Below are 16337 nucleotides of genomic sequence, written 5' to 3' on the forward strand. Positions count from 1 at the left end.
AGGTCCTTCCCAACCCAATGCATTCAGCGGCTCCGTGGGCTACACAGTGGCGTTGCCGTTTTTAACTCGGTAGGCATCCATGCTGCAGGGCAGCCCTGCAGGGAGGCTGCTCCGTGGTGAGCAGGGGAAGCACTGAAGTGTTCGTTGAAACCAGAGTGTCAGACAGATGTTTTTGTTGTCTTTTCTGCAAAGACAAACCAGCTCTGCTCTATGGGTAGTGAAAACATAACAGAAGTGATTTAATAAACCAAACAGGACTTGGTTTTTTTCTGGTCTTCAGTCCCTTCTGAATGTCACAGCTGGTCCTGCTGGATGTGTTTACACAGCTTCAGGTTGGGATGAATGAGGCCAAGAGCTCCCTTGTAAGTACCCTTCAAAAGCTCCCCAAAGCCAGAGAGGAAATGGAGCTCCTGGGTTGATGTCTGCCTGTCTGCAGGGCTCACCCAGTGCAGCCTTAGTGCAGCTCAGAGGACTAAAGGGGTTTGTTTTCAAACAGCACTGGAAGCCAAGCCCTTAAAGCTCAATAAACTCTTTCTCTGTTCACTCAATTCTCTGGATTTGGGGCTTGGGGTTTGTGGCAGGAGTGAAAGCAGAAGGTGCAGCAGCTCCAGTCTTGTGTGGAGCATTGCTGTGGAAGCTGAGGCTTTGTCTGAAACAACTTCCAACCACAGAATCATTAAGGTTGGAAATGCCCTCTATGGACACCCACTCCAGCCATCAACCCAACACTACCATGGCCACTGACCCATGTCCCCAGGTGCCATGTCCACACATTTTTTGAACACCTCCAGGGATGAGGACTCCACCATCTTCCTGGGCACCCCCTGGGCAGTCTGTTCCCATGCCTGACCGCTCCTGCAGGAAAGGAATCATTCCCAATATTCAACTGAAACCTCCCCTGGTGCAACTCGAGGCCCTTTCCCCTCATCATGAACCTCTCAGCTCCTTGGCAGGTTTCTGCAGTTCCTGAATTGTCAGGTGCCATCTGTCCATTGCCCTTTCCTCAGGCTTTTCTTCCCTACTCCAGTAACCTTATCTCAGAGCTGCTTAACTGATTCTTGCAGTGTTTGGCTGCTCCTCCAGCACTCAGACCTCAGGTATCTCAGCCACAAAACCAGCCTGTGGGTCTGCCCGAGCTGGGTATCTGCTCCAAGCATCAGGCTTTGTTCTGGGAAGTCAAAAATGTTCTCCTGTGAGGCTGTGCAGGGCCTGGGCCTGCTGGGTGTGATAAGAAGAATGTGCTGGTGTTGTGCGTGGCTGGGCTGGGGAAGGAGGAGCTGCTGCCTTGTCCTCCTCGATCAGCACCAAGGAGCAGTGCCTTGCTTTTCCACCCACTGCAGCCAGTGATAGCAGAGCAGCTCCAGATTGTGCTCTTCAGACATGCTGCAGGACTCTGGGTGCTCAGATTTGGCAGTGCCTAACCTCTGCAGTAACAGCCCCCCGAAGCCTGCTCCCAAATGCAGTCCTTGCTTTGGGGCTGCAGGAGGCTGAGCAGCACTTGGCAATAAGCTGTCGAGGGGGCTGTGTTTTGTGGAAGGTCGTGGACTTGGATGCCACTCACCTCCTCCCAGCACTGCCCTCAGCCTCTTGGGTGGTTCTGTGCCCTTCTCTGTGCCTCACTGGATGTCTGCAGCGTGGAGCTGCTCAGTGTGACCTGCTGAGCAGCTTGACCTCAGTGAAGTTCAGTGAGTGCAGGTAGCCCCTCCAGGCAGAACTGAGATTTCAGCTGGCTTTGGGCAGTGTCAGAAATGTCTTGGTCAAGTACTGAGTCTGGCCTCGAGCAGGTGGATGGAGTGGGCAGCACCTCGAGCACTCTCAGCCCCCTTCCAGCTGATTGTTTGCAGTAGCAGCATCTCTGTGCTGAGATCTGAAACCTCCATCATTTGCTTCAGAAAAAGCCTCCTTGTCTCTGGAGACACTGATACAGCTCTGCCCTTCCTGCAGAGGATGGCCCATCTCTCTTCCCTGCAGGGTAACTCTGGGCTGTGGGGTGTTTGGCTTTCCTCCAGAGGACTCTCTCCATTGTAAGGTTACTGTGAGGTTGTTTCCATAAGTTCATGCACAGAGCAATGACCCCATTCAGGGCTGGGCAGGTGTTGTGGCCCATGCTGTGGTATCAGGCAGACAGCTCTGAACAGCCTCAGTGGCTCTGCCATGGCCAGTGCTGATGGTCAGGGCTGCTGAGCCCAGATCTTGACTCCTTTGCTGATAAACATCCAAGCTGAATCTTTCCAGCAGCCCTGGCTCGCACCAGCCCTGTGTTGTGTAAGCAGATCCTGCTTCTGTCCATGGCACAGCCAAGTTGAAGGGGTGGACAGTGAACCTTTACTGCTACAGCACTTCCTTACTCTGGTATGAAGTGACTCAGTGACAGTTTCATTTCGTTTGCCACAGCAGAGATATGAGGTAAAATGGAATTGTAACCATTCTGACAGCTCTGAGGATGTCTTTTGCAGTGGTCTGAGTGGTTTTGTACTGGCTTGTAGCAATTTGTTCTTCCTTAGGGTTAGTTTGTGTGGCTTTGGTCACTGTCATCAATTCTTGTTCGCTGCTTTGGTTAGGGAGGCAGTGGTGTGGCACAGCACATCCTATAGGTCAGACCCCGCAGGGAATGAGAAGCCAATAAGCAGATAACTGTCTGGGTAGAGCTGAGCTGGAGAGCTTGTGCAGAGCCACATTCTGCACTGAATGGCTTGGAAATGGACAAGTAGTAAATAAAACCCACGTTTCATGGAGAGGTCTGGAGTGCTTGGCTCTGGGACTGCAAGCAAACAGGATCTATTTCAGTACTGCTAAGTAAAGTCTTACACCTAGAAATAAACTGTGGAGAGCAGGCTTGCAGCTTAGGGCAGAGGGAGAGGAGTGTATGGAGGAGTGGACAGGAGCTGAGGAGGCCAAAATGACTGGAGTGGCTGAGAGGCCCTGACATGGCTGCATGCAGTGTGTGCCTCTGATCTGTTACCCCTGGCAGGGAGACACTGCAGCCACTTCTCCTTCCCCAGATTGGATGTGACAGAGAAAACAATAAGGGTAGGGGCAGGGGGAAGCAGACCCCTCCTGGGTTACTGGCAGATGTGCTTCATGATACTCAGCTTGGGATGTAGCTAGGTGGGAAATCAGTCTGGTGGCAGGAGGATCTGTGTCAGCCCTCTGCTGAGGCCTTCTGTGTGCTGGCTACTGGAGGGGCTGGAACTGCTCTGGGTTAGTGTTTGCCAGGTTGCCTCCTGCCAGTTCTGTTGGGAGAAGGCAGCAGCCCAGCAGCCAAGGGTGCTGCCTGATGGGAGAGGCTGCTGGAGACCCAGAGTCGCCTTCCCTCTGCTGCTGGCTCCGTTACTCAGCCTGGCTTGGCACAGAGCAAAGCCCTTTACCCTTGGAGAGGCTGCAGTGGGACAGAGACTGGCATTGTGATCAGATTCCCACCACAGCCATTCCGGGGCTGGCCTGGGTTTGGGCAGTGTGCTGAATGCCCCTGTGCCTCCTGGGCACACGGGCAGAGCCCTGGCTGGCAGAGCTGCTTAGCTCTGTGCACGGGAAACGGCATCCTCCAGCTCTTCCTTTGCACAGCTGCTCTTCAGGTGATCCTTCACCTCTCATCCTTTCTGGGAAGTGGGGTGGGAAGGGGACATCTGGAACAAGTTGTATTTCTCCTTTCTCTCTGCTTCTTTTCAGCTCTTCACCCAGAAGCAGAAGTTAAGTTTCAGGATCTCTGTTTACAATTCCTCACTCTGCTATGGAATCTGTCCAGATTAAAATCTTAACCTCTGTCTGACATTCCTGTGTAGATCATTAGTTATCAGCTCAATCTCCTTGTGGTTAATCTTGTACTTCCACCCATTTCATTACCTTTGTTATGGACAACTCTACTTTCCCCTCTGCTCTAACCTGTGCCTCCCTTTTGGTGTGGATTTGCTCCTGTTCCAGGCCAGGCTCTGCTCATCTGTTTCCAGCACACATCTGTCGTGCAGCCTTCCTTGCCCCCACGCAGCTCACAGTGTTAGCTTAGCTTCCATTCTTTCTGGCCTTGTTTGCTGCACCATCCTCTGCAGCCTTGAGAAAAGCACTCCTGTCCCTCTCTTATCACTGCAGAAAGCAAAGGTTGAACCTCACCTCCTGCTTCACCTCTGTCACTCCTCAGCCTCAGGGCAGGTTTGTAAGGCAAAGGCAGCAGCTTGTCTTGGGCCTGTGTTAGGAAAAAGGAGCTGGACCTTGGTCTTGGACCATCAGCACATGGTAAAGCACTGCTGCACCTCTTCGTGTGTCTGTTTCTCTGCAGGACAGACACCAGCTCCGGTTCTTCTCTTCCATGCTTTGTCCAGCTGCATCTTCCCTTTCAGCACTAAGCTGCTGGCTTCTCACTCTGCTCAGTCCCTGCTGCTGAGCACAAGATAGCTCAGCCTGATGAGAAGCTTTCCCCCAGCACTGTGCTGAGGGAGTCACCAGCCTTGGGAGGGAGGTGAGTCACATCCTGCTGGTTCAGCAAGCAGAGGTCTGCATACAAACACAGTGGGGACACTTTACAGACAGTTACACCTTTGGGACATCCATGACTGCCTGGATCACTTCAGTGGGATTCTCCTGGGTCTCTTGGGATTGCAGCATGTGTGGGTAGGTTTGATCTGAGTAGGTCAGAGTGAGCAGGGATGTTTGCAAGATGCTGTACATCAGGAGGAGCAATATATAGTTAAATATTAAGGTGAAGCTTCAATGAGAGCTCCAGGCAGTGTCTCAGCCCTTGAAAGGTAGAAGCAAATCCTTCAGCTGTGATGAGGATTGGAAGTTAACAAAGCATAACAAGGCAGCACCCTCCTAGCTGTGAGTAAAACCATGAGCAGAGCTCATCCCTGGTCTGAATTGTACATCCTCTTTTCCCATGCACAGAATCCAGTGCAACATAGGTGGCTGGTCACAGAATGATAGGACTTGGAAAGGACCTCTGGAGAACATCTAGTCCAACTCCCCTGTCACAGCAGGTTCACCCTGAGCAGGTTGCACAGGATGGCATCCAGGTGCATATTGAACAACTCCAGAGATGGAGACTCCACCACCTCTCTGGGCAGCCTGGTCCAGTGCTCTGCTACCCTCAAAGAAGTTCCTCCTCATGTTCAGAGGGAACTTCCTGTGTTCCAGTTTGTGCCCATTGCCCCTTGTCCTGTCACTGGGCACCACCAAAAAGGTCTGGCCCCATCCTCCTGACACCCACCCTTGAAGAACTGATCCACATTGAGAAAATTCTCCCTTAGTCTCTTCTCCAGGCTCTAAAGCCCCAAGTCCCTCAGCCTTTCCTCATCAGAGAGATATCCCAGTCCCCTAATGATGTCATGATGTCCAAACTGTGTTCAGATGAACTGCTCCTTATCACTCTTTGTGCTGCCCAGAGCTGAGGTGCACCCAATGTTTCTGCTGCTTTTGTAGGGGACAGATTTCACTTTGTGCCTGTCTTCTAAATGGCTGGGCTGAAGCTCAGCAATTTCTGGCCTCACACCCCTCAGATACCTGAGGAATAGGAGTGGCTGTGGAGGCTTCTTAACCATGTCCAGCTAGAAGCTATCAGAGGCACTGAGTTAGTATCGATTTGCCTGGGGGTTATATTTAGTGATAGCTGGCTGGGGCCTCTGGGCCTGCCCGAGGACTCAGTGACATTCTGGGGGCTTGCACAGTAGGGAAGAACCAGCAGGCAGGCAGAGGGGGGTGGCCACTGCTGATCCCTTCTGCTGCACTAAGCTCTGTCACCTTGTTTTGAACACAAAGTACAAGGAGCAGGCTTGATCTGCTTGCTGCAGAATGGCACAACAGCACTGCTGTAGACACTAGGTAAAGTATTTACAGCTTCTCGCTGCTGTCCTTGGGTGCACTCTGTGACACTGGTCCTGCCTCACAGTGCTGCTGTGTTTTCAAATCAAACTTCATGTTTTGCTGCTCCAAGCTCAATTGCCAGCGGTTGAGACAGATTTCTGCAAGTTGTTTTTTACCTGCCTGGGGAATCAGCTCGGTGGAAAGGTCCCAGGAGAATGAAAACAGTCTGGAGGTTTAATTTTTCATCCTGGTTGTTTTTAAAAGCTTTGTCTCAGCTCCCAGCAGGGAGAGGTGCTTTGCTCTCTAGGCTTAGGCCCCACGGGGCTTGCTGCCAGGCTGTGAGCACGATGTGCCCTGCTGGAGATGCTGCAGTGCCAAACCGTGCTGTGGCCTTCGCTCATCTGAGCAGCGCTGGGCATAGCCCAGTGGGAGGCATCCATGGAAGTGGAGTGGGCTTGATCTTGGAGGTTAGACTTGATGATCTTAGAGGTCTTTTTCAGCCTTGATGATTCTGTGATTCTATGAAAACCTTCAAGAGAGAGAAACAGAATGGCCCAGAAAATCTGTGGAATGAGAGCCTGTACCAAAGGCTCAGTGGGAGAAAGTGAGAGACTTTCATAGTTGAGGTTTGCAGCCCAGGAAGAGCTCAGCCCTGAAAATAAGAGATTGGCATCTGGGCTGTCTTGATAGCTCCAGCCAAAGAAGTGAGCATCGACTCTGAAGTTAGAACAGACTCCTGGAATCTTTAAGGTTGGAAAAGCTGTCTGAGGTCATTGAGTCCAGCCATCAGCCCAGCACCCCTGTGCTCCCCAAGTGCCATGTCTACATGTGTTCTGAGACAGTGACTCCTCTTCCTTGGGCAGCCTGTGCCAGTGCCTGACCACTCCTGGCTCTCCAGGCAGGGCTCTGGGTACAGGGGCTGCCCTGTGTCCTTGCTGCGACAGCTGCAGAAACTCCTTTGCAGAGGTCACAGCTTCCTAAGGAAACGGAGAGCCAGTGGCCAAAGGTGAAGTGGCTCCAGTGGGGCTGATGACTTCTTCCAGGCTTCATCACATTCAGATGACTTTTGTAAAGTATACTTCCATACATTATAAAAGTGTCTGTGTGTGGAGTTCCTCCTGGCAAGTCTTCCCTGCTCCTTGGCATCGTTCACACGCGAGCAGTGCAGAAGCTGATGGCACTCTGAGTGGAGGCAGCAGAAGGCTGACGTGGAAGAGGCTGAGCTTCTGGAGAGGTCTCCCTTTGTTCACTCTATCACCAGCAGAGCTCAACCTTTTCCCCTATCTCCTCCTTTCACAGACCTCCATATCCTCCACTATCACCACAGGACAAGGCACCACACAACTCCAAACGCTTTTATCTTTTCTCAGCTCACATTTCCTGACTCCCCCCAGGCCACAGGCCCAGCGTCTCTGCTGGCTTTGCTGCTGTGACTGCTGTTGGCTGGGAGCATGGCTGGTGGGGAGCAGCCGAGCACAGGCAGCTTGCAAGCGATGCTGGTCCCGTTCTGGAATCTTTGAGACATTCCCTGTAGCACGTAACCTGTGTGAGGGCTGGGAGGCAGAACAAGCTTTTTCTTCTCCTTACTGATGGAGGAGATAAGAGATGTGAGGCTGTGCTGAGAAATGTCAGTGGGAAGAGCTTCCTTGACGCTCTTGGACAGGGTTGTGCTTGGAAGTGGCTGTCTGTGGGAAGGGAGGCACCTGCGGCTCATTGTAGCTGTTCCTGTGTGAGTGGGGACCTCCTGAGGCTCCCGCCTGGCGGGGCAGCAGGGTCATGGCCCCGTGTACTGCAGGATCTGCTTTTATAAATAACACTTTAATTTTAGTGCCGATTGTCAAACCTTGGCTTTCTTTGGCACTGGCTCTGCCCCGACTTGGTGCCTGGAGCCGAAATCCTGCGGGTGGATCTCAGCACTGGGGTCGGCGCCTGCTGGGAGGGTCGGTGCTGGGCTGGCTTTGGTGCTGGAGCGGAGGGAGGGACCCCTGCAGCTAGAGCAGTGAAGTGCTGTGTCTAAGGGACACGAAGTTTGGACGTCCGCTGGTGCTTCCTGAGCCTCGCTGTCCGCAGCCAATGTCCTTTTCACGAGAAGCATCTTACACTCCCCGGGCTTTTGCTGTTGTAGCTTCTCCATTTCTCTTGCAGATTCAGGAGGGTCTGGCAGAGCTGCTGTTGTTAGCCACAGGCCATCAGAAGTCCAGTCTGGTGACCTTCATAACTGTGCTCTTCCCAGGTTACTGCTGCTGTAATACCCTGGGAGCAGTCTGCCCTGCGTAGCCCAAGAACTGCCACTGGTGGGCTTTAGGATTTAGGTTTCTGCATTTCTGGTCTTGGTGATGTGAAGAAATAGTTGAAGGACACAAGCCACAGTCCAGAGGGACTGACAGATCCGCGCTGGAGTCCGTGCGTGTGTGTGGGACTGTCCCGGGTGCGTGTCTGTGGCACTGCAGCCATTGTCAGGAGGCAGGGGCAGTGCTGCGCCCCGCGGGACTGGCTGCAGCACCTGGATCTGAGCTCCGCTCCTGTGCCTCTCCTGCAGGCTGACAGCAGCCAGGAGCCGTTCGGCGCTGCGCAGAGCCGGGCTCCTCCTGGCTTCCTCCCACAAGCTTTTTCCCCCGGTTCGAAGCACAGCTCCGGAGCTTAGGGCAGGCCGTGAGCAGAGCCCACGCTAGCCTGAGGAGTCGGGAGGCGGTGGGGGGCGTGGGCCGGGCGGGGAGCCCGCTCGGGCGGCGGGCAAGGGGTTAAGGCTGTTTGCGTGGTGCAGATAGCAGCGCTGGATGCCTCCCGCGCAGGCAGCGAACGCATTGGCTGTGGCCGAGGGCGGTTCTGCTGCCGCAGTTGTTTTCTGTCCTGGACTCTGTTGGATCTGGAGCCTCCTGAGTGCCTTGTCAGTAATCGCAGCGCAGCCTGGCGCAGGACCTGGTGCTGCGGGACGGCTTCGCTCCTTGCTGCTGGCTCCAGCGGAGCAGCTTGCAGGGTGCCTGGCTGATGGCCACACTGGCCGAGGGCACCCGTGGTGGCCCCACCGGCTGAGTGGACCCGTGGTAGCCCAAACTGCCTCTACTGAGCCACATTCCCGTGGACAGGGCTTGTTGCTGCACAGTGCTGCAGCTAAGGAAGGCTGCTTCAAGGCCTTCCTGGAGTCTTCCCTTCTCCAGGCTGAACAACTCCAACCCTCTCAGCCTGGCCTTGTAGGAGAGGTGCTGCAGCCCCCTGATCGTCTTTATGGCCTCCTCTGCACCTTCTCCAACAGGTCCCTGTGTGAATGCTGTCCCTGTACAGTGTGTATGCAGCACCTTGCTGCTCACACATCTGCTTTAGAAGGTCTTGTCCGTGAGCTGTGTACCTCCCACCATACCCAAACCACCATCGCTGTGAATACTCGATCCAGCGCTCCCAGGACATTGCTGTTTAATCCCACCCAGTGACAGAGGATCCCACAGCAACAGCAAAGCTGATCCTGAGTGATTTGTCTTTTCTTCCTCTCCTTTTGCTGCTCTGTTAGCAGAAAGCCAGGCACAGCTAACACAACTGTTTTGTATCGTACAGTAATCCTCAGCCAAACTGTTTATTAGCTGATCAGCTTAATGCTAGATTACTTGCCTGTTAAATATTGATCTCCTGGTTCTCTCTGTTTGCTCAGGAATCTGTTTACAGTACCAGTGTGTTTTGTTTCCACCTGGAGCACAGGGAAGTGGTGAAATGGGAGCGATGCATAGAGGTAGAAATTCCTTTGCGCTGACTCTGCTGCCTTTTGTGTGTCCCCCCCCAAGCTGGGCCTCAGCAGCATGAAGAAATGTCAGTTTGAATCTATAATCAGAAAGCTTTGTCAAATGCTTTGTTTCCCAAGTCTCTGGAGCTACTCTAGCTAGTTAAATATTTATTCACCCCTGGAACAACAGGTTTGAGCCTCTGTCGGCTCCATTTCTCCCCCATCCAGGGCAGACCAGCTCAGCATTACTCTGTCATCTTGGGGACAGGGATTGTAGAAGTCCCACTCTTACAGCTCTGAGCAAGAGGTTTTGTGGCTGTGCTGAGCAGCTCTGCTCCTGTGCTGGTGCTGAAACACTTTTCCTGCAGCAGCTTTTGTGGTACAACATGGTGGCTTCTGCTCCTGCCCCAAAATAGCTGTTCTGTCTAGGATTTATGAAGCTGCCTTTTGACTTTCTCCTTGGAGGAGTGGAGGGAGAGGAGTCCTTTCCCTGTGCTGAGGAGGAGGCACCACATTGTCCAGGAGTCCCACAGCATCAGCCAGAGGCTGGGGCTGTGTATGTGCTATGTCTAAACATACCCTGTGCCACCTTACTTTGTACCTCACCATGCCATGGCTCCCAGAAGTGCCACCTCATTGCCAAGAGGTGAGTCTACAGTGAGTCAGCGACAGCTATTGAAAACTGCAAACCTTGGTGGTGAAGAGGTAATGAGGTGGACTTGGTCAGCACAGGCCTATTTGATGCTGTCCTGCAGTGAAAGTGCAACATGGCAGTGAAAAACCCAAACCAAAGCTCGCTTGACCCGTCCAGAGCCACCTCAGCTGGATGAGTAGGTGAAGATGTGCTGGAGAGCTGCTTTCCAGCAGGCAGTGCCTTGACAGTGGCAAGATGAGATCCCTTCAGGATCTTGTGTGGTCAGGATTTGTGCAAAACAGTGATTGACATATTCTGGTGCTTGGTGGAAAAAAGAAGAGGTGTTGCCATGGCTGCTTTGCTCTCCTCACACTGCCTGCAGACAGCAGGAGCTTGTAGAACAGGGAGAAGAGAAACGTTAGATCAGGGTAAAAATAGGTTTAATTGCATCTTCCAAAAACCTTTCCAGCTTAGAACTGAGGAAGCTTTTGCCCTGTGAATCATTGCAGCTGGGTTCAAAAGGTGTCAGTAGGCTCCAGGCTTTGAGGGTGAGTTCCCATAGTAAATGAAAACAAAACGGTTGTGTGCAGCAGCGTTGAGCAGGTGCCCTGTGCCACTCAGTGCTTTGCCAGGATGCCAACCTCTCCAGGGCAGCTGTCAGCTCCTCTACCCTCCAGGCCCATTTTCATTGTCCCTCATCCAAGCAGCTCCCTCAGCAGCTCCTTGTAAAAGCTGTTCCTCGGACCCCTCCCTGCCGAGCTGTGCTCCGGTGCTCACTGCCTTCGGTGCTCACTGCCTTCGGTGCTTTCTCTCCACAGTTTGTCCTCCTGCCTGCAAGTCCCAGGGCTGCACCTCGGACGGGCAGTGCTGCCACAGCGAGTGCCTGGGGGACTGCACGGAGCCCAACAACCCCTCCAAGTGCGTGGCCTGCCGCAACTTCTACCTGGAGGGGCGCTGCGTGGAGAGCTGCCCCCAGGGCTTCTACCGCTTCGAGGGCTGGCGCTGCGTCACCTTCGGCTTCTGCCAGGAGCTGCACAACAAGTGCCGGAGTGCCCGCGAGTCGGGCTGCCATGTCATCCACAACCACGAGTGTGTCCACGAGTGCCCCTCGGGCTACATCATGAACTCCAGCAAGTGAGTGCAGAGCTGCCGTGGGCCTGTCAAGCAGGCAGAGGGTTTGTGCTTGGCGTCAGAGCACCTGCGGTGGTTGACTGCTCCGCTCTAACCTCTCGAGGCCTTGCTGACTCGAGACACCAACAGCAAACAGCTCACACACACAATCACACAGAAGGTCAGGGGTTGGAAGGGACCTCCAAAGCTCAACCAGTCCAACCCCTGCCAGAGCAGCAGCACCCAGAGCAGATCACACAGGAATGCGTCCAGGTGGGCTTTGAATATCTCCAGAGAGGGAGACTCCACAACCCCCCTGGGCAGCCTGTGCCAGGGTTCTGTCACCCTCACAGGGAAAAAAATCCTACTCATGTTTAAATGAAACTTCCTCTGCCTCAGCTTCCACCATTGCCCCTTGTGCTGTCATCAGGCATCACCCAGCAGAGCCTGGCTGCAGCCTCCTGGCACTCACCTTTACATATCTATAAACATAAACCACCACCTGCCAGGGCTTTGTTTTGTCCTTGACCTCTCTCCTTTGCTCTCCAGTTTGGAAAAAGGAAGAAGAGCAGGTTGAGAAAGTTGGGAGGGAAGAGTCCTCAGGCTGAGAGGATCTGTCTGTAATGGAGTGGGATAAGGGAAACAGGCAGTGGAGAGGCTCCGAGGTGCGCTCAGAAGAGTGTGGCCAGCAGGCTGGGGGAGGTTCTCCTGCAAAGCAGACCTGAGCCTGGGGAGCCCTGCTGCCAGGCCATGCCAACTGAGCTAATGAGCAGAGCACAGTATCTGAGTGCATCCTTCTCAGAATCTGCCCCTCAGCCCTGTAATTACTTTTATTGAGCAGGTTCAAGCTGTGCCAGACACGGATGGACAATGTAACTAACAAGTGGAGCATGCAGCAGAGCAGGGAACAGCCACTCTGCCTATTCCCAGGCTTTCTGACAAAGGGCCTCACTTATTTGTGCTGTTGAGCTGTTTATCACTGAGAGCTTTGTTTGTTACCTGTTATGGTGAGTCAGATGTCCTGTGAGTGCTGCTGGCTTTGTGCTCCAAAGGGCTTGCTCCTGCCTTAATCATTTCAGGGAATTTACTCTTAACAGGGCTTTTTATTCCATTTCCTGGTTTGTTTATCCAAAGAAGGAAGTAGCAGCCCCAGAGTCAACAGTGCTTGGGAACAGCAGCTGTCACCTCTCTCCTGCAGGCTGCTGTCAGCAGGACCTTTTCCTAGAGCATCTCCTTCTCTGAGCCCCTTGGAAGCACATTCTTGTGGTCTTACGACCAGGGCCAACAAGAGCCCTGCTGCCATGTAGCAGCATTGCCCCAAAGTACAAGGCACATCCTTGCTTGCTTGCTTCTTTTGAATGCAGCAGCTTTCTGCCCTGCTCAGAGGATTCCCAGATGAGTTCCCCACTCCTCAGTTGCATGTTTGGGTAACAATCTCAGGGTACAGGCTGGATTTCTAAATCTTGAGGTTCACTTCCCTATCTACTTTGCCCTCTTGAGACCACACATGGAGTACTGGGTCTGCTTCTGGGCTCCCCAGTTCAAGAGAGACAGGGAGCTACTGAAGAGAGTCCAGTGGAGGCCACAAAGCTGTTGAGGGGCCTGGAGCAGCTCTGTGAGGAGCAAAGGGTGAGAGCCCTGGGGCTGAGAGCCTGCAGAAGAGCAGCCCCAGAGGGCATTTGGGCAATGCAGCAAGAACTAAAGGGTGGGGCCAAGAGGATGGGGCCAGACTCCCTAGTGCCCAGTGACAGGACAAGGGACAATGGGCACAAACTGAAATCCAGAAGATTCCATCTGACTAGGTGGAGAAAATTGTTTGGTGTGAGGGTGCTGAAGGCCTGGAGCAGGCTGCCCAGAGAGGTCGAGGAGTCTCCTCTGGAGAGCTTCCAACTCCACCTGGCCATTGTGATCCTGGGCAAGCTGCTGTGGGTGTCCTGCTTTAGCAGTCCCTTCTAACTCCTCCACGCTGGGATTGTGTGAACCCCCTTAGAGCACTGTGCAGCATCACGGCAGATGAACTTTCCAGAATGGTCAAAACCAGTTCGTTTGGGGATCCATGGTGTAGGAAGGGACAGAAGCATTGCTGTTTGGAAGGTGGAGATGACAGTGCCAGCAGGATCCGCGCTGGTTGCAGCTCCAGAGCTGTCTGCTGTGCGCTGCAGGTCGATCCCATGGCACCTTGCTAGGACACTGTCAGGTGGCACTGAATCCTCTGCCTGTGGGATTTGCTGGAGCTGCCCCAGGTGGGGTTCTACAAAAGCACCTCCTCTGCCTCCTGTTTTGCAGCCTGCACTGCACGCCCTGCGCGGGGCCATGCCCCAAGGTCTGTGACTTCAGCAAGGAGAAGACGATCGATTCGGTGACGTCGGCTCAGGAGCTCCGCGGCTGCACCATCGTCAACGGGAGCTTGGTCATCAACATCCGTGGAGGAAGTGAGTGCTGCATGGGCCAAGGAGTTCTGGGTGTCACATCTGTGGCACCATCTCTGAGCTGGGGCATTTCGTTCTGCATTGACTGCTCTGAATCTCAGAGTGCTTCAGGAACACAAAGTGAAGGTTCCTGAGATGCTCACCTGGGGTTGTTTTGCTGGTCTTTGTCAGGTCTGAGGAATTCATTGCAAGCAGTTCTCTTTGATATGTCTGGATGATGAAGCTGGTGAGGGACCTTGAGCACAACCCCTGTGAGAAGAGGCTGAGGGAGCTGGGGTTGTTTAGCCTGGAGAAGAGGAGGCTCAGGGGTGACCTCATTGCTGTCTACAACTACCTGAAGGGAAGCTGTAGCCAGGTGGGGGTTGGTCTCTTCTCCCAGCCAACTAGCAACAGTACAAGGAGACACAGTCTCAAGTTCTGCCAGGGGAGGTACAGGCTGGATATTAGGAGGAAGTTCTTGACAGAGAGAGTGATTGACATTGGGATGGGCTGCCCAGGGAGTGGTGGAGTTGCTGGCCCTGAAGGTATTCAAGAACAGACTGAATGAGGCACTTAGTGCCATGGTCTAGTTGATCAGATAGGGCTGGATGATAGGTTGGACTGGATGGTCTGGGAGATCTCTTCCAACCTGCTTGATTCTATGACTCTGCTATCAGCGTTTCTCTCTGTTGTCAGGAGACTAACCCTGATGTTTTCCTCTCCACAGATAACATAGCAGCTGAGCTGGAGGCAAATCTTGGCTTGATAGAAGAGATCTCAGGTTACCTCAAAATTCGCAGGTCTTACGCCTTGGTCTCTCTCTCTTTCTTCCGTAAGCTCCATCTGATAAGAGGAGAAACGCTGGAGGCTGGGTGAGTGCTTTCAAGGGAGGGTTGATTGTAACGCTCAGGTGTGAGGAGCAGCAGTGCTCTCAGGGTGATTTGTGCCAGCAAACAATTCCCAAGTTGTAGTTTGAAATGGTCTCTTGCCCATGGGTTGAGTCATCGCGGGGCAGGCTGGCTGCACTCCTTGCTCTTTGGTGTCTGGGTCTGCGCAGGAGAAAAGAGTTCCCAGTGGACCCCTCTCTAACCCCATCTTCATCCCTGCTCTCAGGAATTACTCATTCTATGCCTTGGACAACCAGAACCTTCGCCAGCTCTGGGACTGGAGTAAACACAACCTCACGATTGCACGAGGCAAACTCTTCTTCCACTACAACCCCAAGCTGTGCCTGTCTGAAATCCACAAGATGGAGGAGATCTCCGGGACCAAGGGGCGCCAGGAGCGGAATGACATCGCCCTGAAGACCAACGGGGATCAAGCCTCATGTAAGTCTGGGAATCAACGAGACCTGCACCCTTCTGCTTGCCCTCTGCCTCCTTCTCCTCTTGTTGCCCCACGATGTCTTCCCGAGGCTTGTCCTTGTCCCTTTGGTAAAGCACCAGGCCTGTGGCCCAGAGCTTCCTTGTGCATGGCAGTGACGCTGTCAGCATGCCCCGGTCAAAGTGCCACTGGGTGCCCCACCTGGCCAGGAGCCACCTTGCCAACTGCTCTTCAGAAGTTTGCTCTTTGTGTGCTCAGCTGTGGGTTTTTCAGCACTGAGTGGGAGAGTGCAGCACAGCACAGCCTCAGCCAAGCCCGGGGCTGCTGCCGAGCACCTGGTTGAGAGCTTTAATCTCCTTACCCATGGCGTGAGGCTGCAGCACGCACGCAGGGCAAGCGTCCTGGAGGAGCAGGACTCCCACCCGTCTCTGCAGCCACAGGAGGGAGTTGCCATGGCAACAGTCAGAGACAGCTTTCCAGTTTTTGTTCTGCTGCTCAGGGGGTTCTAAACTTGGAGCTCTCTCCATGCACACAGCAAGGCCCACTTGGGCACCCCAAACACGGCTGTTTGTTCCCGTTCTGTGCCACACAGGTGAACCAGGCTGCTGAAGTCATAGGGGGTGAAAAATAGCAAAGTGTTTCTTCTTTTGCTCTTGGGTTGTGCCATCTCTGCTCTGATTCATTGCCCAGCCTCACAAAGTTCTGCCTGCACAGGGAGCAGGGGCATGTGCAAGCTGCCACACGGCACACCTGGGCATTGCCACTGATTCCCAGCGTTAACTGAACTGTTGCAGTCACTCACAGCCTGCAGAGCAGCTCAGATCATCCCATGGCTGTGCTGTTGTTCTGTATCTGGTGCTGGCGCTCTACTTAAACAGCTCCTTCCCCAGTTCTGCCCTTCCATGCTGATGGAAGTGAAGAGCTTCCAGTTGAAGCAGTGTCCTGATCTGGCTTGCCAAATATCACCAAAGGCAGCCATGCCAGTGCAGTGGCAAGAAGGGCATGTAGTGAGTGCCTGCCTAAACACTGGCAGTGCCAGCAAGAGGAGCTGCTCTGAGCCCTACCCTCAGGTGTATCACAGCTGCAGTGTGGAATTAGATGCCTCTAAAGGGCAGCTCCAGTGAGACACTGGTAGGCTTCTCCCCCCTCTGGGGCTGTGTTCAGCTCCTAGCCTGGCTGGCTGTGCTCTAGGAAGCAGCTGCAGCAGGCGGCTGCGCTTCTGTCTGCCAGCTCTAGCTTGACTCTGCTGAGCTATTCTCTGTGCCACCCCTGACCTCAGACCACAGGTTGCCAGCGTGTTTGGCTTCTTGTTTGTTTTTACATTTCAAGTGGAGCCTTCACACTGTTGAAAAAAAAG

General features: G+C 53.6%; 1 protein-coding gene across 1 annotated transcript in view; it reads left to right on the plus strand.

Moving 5' to 3' along the window:
• INSR (insulin receptor) overlaps nt 1-16337 on the plus strand; it is a 59617-nt gene that overhangs the window by 16280 nt on the left and 27000 nt on the right. Inside the window, exons 3-6 of the mRNA XM_064175014.1 lie at nt 10958-11273; nt 13536-13681; nt 14385-14529; nt 14771-14985. Coding sequence (XP_064031084.1) covers nt 10958-11273; nt 13536-13681; nt 14385-14529; nt 14771-14985 — 822 coding nt within the window. The remainder of the gene's footprint in view (nt 1-10957; nt 11274-13535; nt 13682-14384; nt 14530-14770; nt 14986-16337) is intronic.

Source organism: Pogoniulus pusillus, chromosome 41 (genome assembly GCF_015220805.1).
Source record: "Pogoniulus pusillus isolate bPogPus1 chromosome 41, bPogPus1.pri, whole genome shotgun sequence".
NCBI classification, from domain to species: Eukaryota; Metazoa; Chordata; class Aves; order Piciformes; family Lybiidae; genus Pogoniulus; species Pogoniulus pusillus.